This window comes from Octopus sinensis, unplaced genomic scaffold (genome assembly GCF_006345805.1).
Source record: "Octopus sinensis unplaced genomic scaffold, ASM634580v1 Contig19371, whole genome shotgun sequence".
NCBI classification, from domain to species: domain Eukaryota; kingdom Metazoa; phylum Mollusca; class Cephalopoda; order Octopoda; family Octopodidae; genus Octopus; species Octopus sinensis.
This window is the reverse complement of record NW_021836300.1, coordinates 57,501-64,759: the sequence shown is the minus strand read 5'-3', so window position 1 is coordinate 64,759 and position 7,259 is coordinate 57,501. Positions and strand designations below refer to the sequence as shown.

Sequence of the window (7,259 nt, the reverse complement as noted above, 5' to 3'; positions counted from 1 at the left end):
TCATTTTTCATTCTACCATTCACCCATTCACACATTTTTTCAATCTTTCATTCATTCTCTCATTCATTCTCTCATTCATTCATTTTTTCCAATCCTTCCTTCCTTCATTTTACGTTCTACAATTCATACATTCATTCATTTTTTTCAATCCTTCATTCATATTTCAGTCTACCATTCACTCATTCATTCACTCCATTTTTCCAATCCTTCATTCATTCATTAAATTCATTCACTCACTCATTCATTTTTTTCTCTCATTCCTTTGTTGCTTGTCTTATTTATTCATCATATCATTTTGTCTTTAATCCACTCATTCATTGTGCCATTCATTCATTCATCTGTTTTTTTCAAGCCATCGTTCATTCATTTTTCATTCTACCATTCACTTATCCATTTGTTTTGTCAATCCTTCATTCATTCATATTTCATTCTACCATTCACTCATTCATTCATTTTTAATTTTACCATTCACTCATACATTCGTTTTTTCAATCCTTCATTCAATCATTTTTCGTTCAATCCTTCATTCTTCCATTTTTCATTCATTCATTTTTTTCAATCTTCCATTCATTTACTGATTCATTCGTTTTTTTCAACCCTTCATTCATTTTCCATTCTACTATTCACTCATTCATTAATTCTGTTTTCTTAATCCTTCATTCATTCATTCATTCATTCATTCATTCATCCATTTTCATTCTACTATTCACTCATTCATTTGTTTTACAATCTTTCATTCATTCATTTTTCATTCTACCATTCACCCATTCACACATTTTTTCAATCTTTCATTCTTTCTCTCATTCATTCTCTCATTCTCTCATTCATTCTCTCATTCTCTCATTCATTCTCTCATTCATTCTCTCATTCATTCATTTTTTCCAATCCTTCCTTCATTCATTTTTCATTCAATAATTCACTCATTCATTAATTTTTTTCAATCCTTCATTCATTTTTCAATCTACCATTCACACACTCATTCATCCCTTTTTTCCAATCCTTCATTCATTCATTAAACTCATTCACACACTCATTCATTTATTTACTCATTCATCCCTTTTTTCCAATCCTTCATTCATTCATTAAACTCATTCACACACTCATTCATTTATTTACTCATTCATCCCTTTTTCCAAGCCTTCATTCATTCATTAAACTCATTCACACACTCATTCATTCAACCATGCCTCACCACAACCACCGCTGCCACCATGCTTGTGTGCCTGCGTGGTTGTGTGTTTGTCTGTTTCTTTCAGAAATCGAAGTCTGCAGTCTGGAGCCCAGCTCCCCCGACTGCCCGGACGACTTGGCCCTTAACGACACCATGAAAGTCTGGTACTATGACACACCCTACGCTGTCTGCCAGCCATTTAACTACAGTGGCTGTGCAGGAAACGAAAATAGGTTTATGTCACTGGAGGAGTGTAACCGAACCTGTAACCCCAACCGTAAATATCCTTGCTCCCCTGTTTGATTGGACTTCCGAATGTAATCTGACCCTCCACCCCACGCCTACCACTCTGATCTTTCTCTGAACACCCTACTCACCCATCCATGCTACCCCTGTCTCCTGATGCATTTGGCCCTCGATTCATGTTAACCCATAACATAACCTGCTTGACTGAGTTTTATTTTGTTATACTTAGGCAACTTGGTGAGGGAGTGTTTTTTCCTTTTTTTGCGTAAATGTGGATGACCTCATGTGTACCACTGGCGATTTTTTTCCTCTGTCTTCCCTTCTCTGGATCTTTCCTTCTCCTATGTTTCCGACGAAGAGCTCCGCTCAAAACATAAACCTTCTTTCTTTCCTCTTTCCTGAGCGTCCAATAATACTTATATATATATATTATATATATATATATATATATTGATAAACGGTAAGATAACAAAAGAAAGAAAGAGAGACCTCAATATTATGTAAATAGAGGAAATTTATCTATACAATATGTTACATTACTCGGTAGTCAAGATAAAACTGAGTTTCAGATGCCGAAGTGGAAATCCACAACACCATCTCTTCGGTTATCTGGCTAAAGAAGAGATGGTGTTGTGGATTTCCACTTCGGCATCTGAAACTCAGAGTTTTATCTTGGACACCGAGTAATGTAACATATTGTATAGATATATATATATATATATATATATATATATATGTATATATATATATATATAATATATATATATATATATCTATATATATATTATATATATAATATATGTATATATATATATATATATGTATAGTATATATATATATATATATATATGTATATATATATGATATGTATATAATATATATGTATATATATATATGTATATTATATATGTATATATATATATATGTTATATATTATGATATAATATATATATAATATGTATATATATATATGTATATATATATATATATATATATATATATATATATATGATAATATTGTATATATATATATATATATATAGTATATATATAGATATATATATGTATATATATAACATATCTATAATATATACATATATATATATATAACATATAGATAATATATATTAGACATATATATATATATATATACAATATATATATATATATACATATATATATATATATACATATATATATATATATATATATATATATATACAATAAATATATATATACATATATATATATATTTACATTATATATATATATATATATATATATTAATTATATATATATATACATATATATATATATATACATATAATATATATATACATATATATATATAATATATACATTAGATATGTATACATATATATATATATATATAATATACATGTTTATATAGTGTGTGTATATATTATATATATATTGTATTACTGTTATTCTACTTGTCCTGTTGTTTACTGTTTTTATTTGTATTTTTACTGCCTGGTATTGTTTTTGTTGTCCTGTTTTTGTTACCGTTTTTACCCCACCGCAAAAAATCTCAAATTTTATTTAATTTGCTTTGCGGGAAGGACCGTTTCACCGAAGTCGTGTCTCGCCTTTACCTTCGAAACATGGAGTAGATGAAACAAAGGCGACTGCTGAAGGGGAATTTTCCTTGTGTTGTATGTCTTGTGCCCTGTTTTCTCATTGTTTAAAAAAATGCCTGTTTCCATGGTTTTGTGTTTATGTTTTCGTTTCTCATTGTGTTCGGCGTTTTTTTTGTGTCCTGTACCCATATATGCATGTATATATACATATAGATGTAGGTACATACATATATGTATGTATATATGCATATGTTTTATTTATTATTTGTTATTATATATATATATATATATATATATATATATATATATACTTTATAAAGCAGCAGAAAATTCAACAAAACCTGTTACTCTGAGTTTCACGTTCCCGTTCGTCGGACTGTCCGACAAACGGGAACGGGAAACTCAGAGTAACAGGTTTTGTTGAATTTTCTGCTGCTTTAAATATATTACTCTACTCTACCCCTGGTATTTGAGTACCCTTTTTTCCACCCTGTTTCACATTTATGTGCTTACTCCGGTATATGTATATATACATTTATATATATATGTATATATTGATAAAACTGGTAAGACAACAAAAGAATGAAAGAGACCTCGATATTATGTAACAGAGGAATTTATCTGTAAATATAATATGTGACAATTATTCGGTAGCCATGATAAAACTCCGTGTTTCGAATGCTAAGAGGGAAATCCACGACACCATCTCTTCAGTTATCCGGCCATCGGAAAAATGCTAAGTCATTTTTCATAGCATTTTTCATAGCCGGATAACTGAAGAGATGGCGGCATGGATTTCCACCTCAGCATCCAAAACACGGAGTTTTATCATGGCTACCGAATAATTGTCACATACTACATTTACAGATATATATATATATACATATATATATATATATATATATATATATATATATATATATATATATATATATATACACATACACACTATATACATGTATATAGATATATATATATGTATATAGGTATATATGTATATAGGCGGCGAGCTGGTAGAATCGTTAGCACGCCGGGCGAAATGCGTAGCCGTATTTCGTCTGCCGCTACGTCCTGGGTTCAAATTCCGCCGAGGTCGACTTAGCCTTTCATCCTCTCGGGGTCGATAAATTAAGTGCCAGTTGCGCATTGGGGTCGATATAATCGACTTAATCCGCTTGTCTGTCCTTGTTTGTCCCCTCTGTGTGTAGCCCCTTGTGGGTAGTAAAGAAATATATATATATATGTATATATATGTGTTTGTGTATATATATATATATGTGTGTGTGTGTATGTGTATATATATATATTGGTTTGTGTGTGTGTATGTTCCTTACTCAATACTAACAGTTTTTGGCTCCCTTACTGTAAATTAATTGCACACATCATGTAATGACATACGAAGTTTTAATTATTTTTGCAAGTAATTTACAAAGGTAATCCAAATTAATTTATCAAAACTTTTTAATTCCACCCAGTCACCCCCCCTCATCATCATCATCATCATCATCATAATCATTGTCATCATCATTTAACGTCCCTTTTTCCATGCTGGCATGGGTTAGCTGTTCCAAGAAGGACCATACCTGCCTGGGGGCTTTGCAACAACATCCGCCCTGACATGGTTTCTACAGCCGGATGCCCTTTCTAATGCCAACCCACTTCACATAGTGCTCTGGGTGGTTTGTTCATGGCACCAGCCCTAGTGAGGTCACCTAGTCCTCACAGGACAAGACCCCTTAACTGGGTGGAATATAATATTTAAAAGATGTGCAGGTGCCAGATACTCATGGCACTTCAATTTCTTTCTTCTTTGATTTCTTCGATATCTTTGCACTGATATTTTCTTTAAATAACCCTTGAAAATTTAATCCCACAAAGCTGATTAATATCATCCATATAAATCTAATACAGCCCCTTCTGGTTACATAACCATATCCCTCTTATTAAAACATCCAATCCCTTATCATTTTTTTTTTAGTCTGTGTGTATGGCAATGTGATAACATATCGTGATTGTATTGGATATTGAATGCAAATCCCATAAATATGATATCCTATTTTGTGCTAACAATTTTATAATCCTCCTGCAATAATCCATTAATTATCCCCTCCCCCTATTCTAATCCAACTGAACGTAATCCTGTTTAGCAATATAAACCATGGATGTAATGACAAATATTGACTGTGAAAGATTTTTGTGTCTTTTTAACCCTTCCATACCTTGATATACAAACATCTACATTTGCCTCTTGTTCTGTGATACACAAATGACACATTTTGATATCTTTGTGCTTAAATTAAAACATTCTCTTGTAATTTTATGTAAGAATTAATTGTTTAAAATCCCATTTTGATGTCCCAATATATATTTGTCTTTTCTAATATCCCAAACACCATCTTAATATTCCAATATATATTTGTCTCTTGTGATGTCCCAAACACCATCTTAATATCCCAATGTTTATCTGTCTGTTGTGGTGTCCCAAACACCATCTTAATATCCCAATGTATATTTGTCTCTTGTGATGTCCCAAACACCATCTTAATATCCCAATGTTTATCTGTCTGTTGTGGTGTCCCAAACACCATCTTAATATCCCAATGTATATTTGTCTCTTGTGATGTCCCAAACACCATCTTAATATCCCAATATATATTTGTCTTTTGTGATGTCACAAACACCATTTTAATATCCCAATATATATTTGTCTTTTGTGATGTCCCAAACACCATCTTAATATCCCAATATATATTTGTCTCTTGTGATGTCCCAAACACCATCTTAATATCCCAATGTTTATCTGTCTGTTGTGGTGTCCCAAACACCATCTTAATATCCCAATATATATTTGTCTTTTGTGATGTCCCAAACACCATCTTAATATTCCAATACATATTTGTCTTTTGTGATGTCCCAAACACCATCTTAATATCCCAATATATATTTGTCTTTTGTGATGTCCCAAACACCATCTTAATATTCCAATATATATTTGTCTCTTGTGATGTCCCAAACACCATCTTAATATCCCAATATATATTTGTCTTTTGTGATGTCCCAAACACCATCTTAATATCCCAATATATATTTGTCTTTTGTGATGTCCCAAACACCATCTTAATATTCCAATATATATTTGTCTCTTGTGATGTCCCAAACACCATCTTAATATTCCAATATATATTTGTCTTTTGTGATGTCACAAACACCATCTTAATATTCCAATATATATTTGTCTCTTGTGATGTCCCAAACACCATCTTAATATCCCAATATATATTTGTCTTTTGTTTGTCAACCATATCAACCCTCTAATGATGCTCCCTTGGGTTTCAGGAACAGTCATTTCCATGAACCCAAAACCCGAAACTGGATTCCTTTCCAGGGAGCGAGGGTTAGTTGATTATATCAACCCCTAATAACAATCCTCTGGGTTGAAGGTTTACCCTAATAACACTGCCTTGGATGAGAGAGTTTATTCAGTTATATCAACTCCCTAACAACACTCCCTTGGGTGGAAGAGTTACCCAAATGACACTTCCTCAAGTGGAAGGGTTACTCTAAGGAGCCTCCCTTGGGATGAGAAAGTTAGTTGATTACATCAACCCTTAATCACACACCCTACAACGTGTCACTATTATGTAATTCTACAGGAATATGCCAACTGAAGCAAGATTCAGGGACATGTTATGCCTACAGCAAGCAGTGGTTCTTTAATATGGGATCGAAACAATGTGAAGAATTCGCCTATGGTGGATGTGGAGGCAACGCCAACCGATTTGCTACTTTGGAAACCTGCCAGAAGGCATGCCAACCATTCCTTGCTAAACCCACGGTTCCGACCAAGAAAGAGAAGCGTAAGATTTCTGATGATTTTATTTACCAATTTCTTTGGTTCTTGTTATTGATATTGTTGTTATTTTGTTGTTGGTGCATGGGTTAGTGGTTCCAGTGTCAGGCTCATAATCATGAGGTAGTGAGTTCGATTCCTGGACTGGGCTGCATGTTGTGTTCTTGAGCAAGACATTTTATTTCATGTTGCTCCAGTTCACTCAGCTGTAGAAATGAGTTGCGACATCACTGGTGCCAAGCTGTATCGGCCCCTTTGCCTTTCCCTTAGATAACATCAGAGAGGGGAGGCCGGTATGCACGGATGACCTCTGGTCTTCCATAAACAATCTTGCTTGGACTTGTGCCTGAGAGGGTAACTTTCTTGGTGCAATCCCATGATCTGTGTTGTG

At 33.0% G+C, this 7,259-nt stretch overlaps 1 protein-coding gene across 1 annotated transcript in view; it reads left to right on the top strand.

Annotated features, from left to right (window-relative positions):
* Positions 1–1,261: 1,261 nt before the first annotated feature.
* The window catches only part of LOC115232125 (papilin), a gene marked incomplete at its 3' end in the record, with an annotated part of 62,266 nt that continues 56,268 nt past the window's right edge, over positions 1,262–7,259 (top strand). The window contains exons 1-2 of the mRNA XM_036500259.1: positions 1,262–1,448; positions 6,672–6,875. Of these exons, the coding sequence (XP_036356152.1) occupies positions 1,325–1,448; positions 6,672–6,875 (328 nt within the window). The remainder of the gene's footprint in view (positions 1,449–6,671; positions 6,876–7,259) is intronic.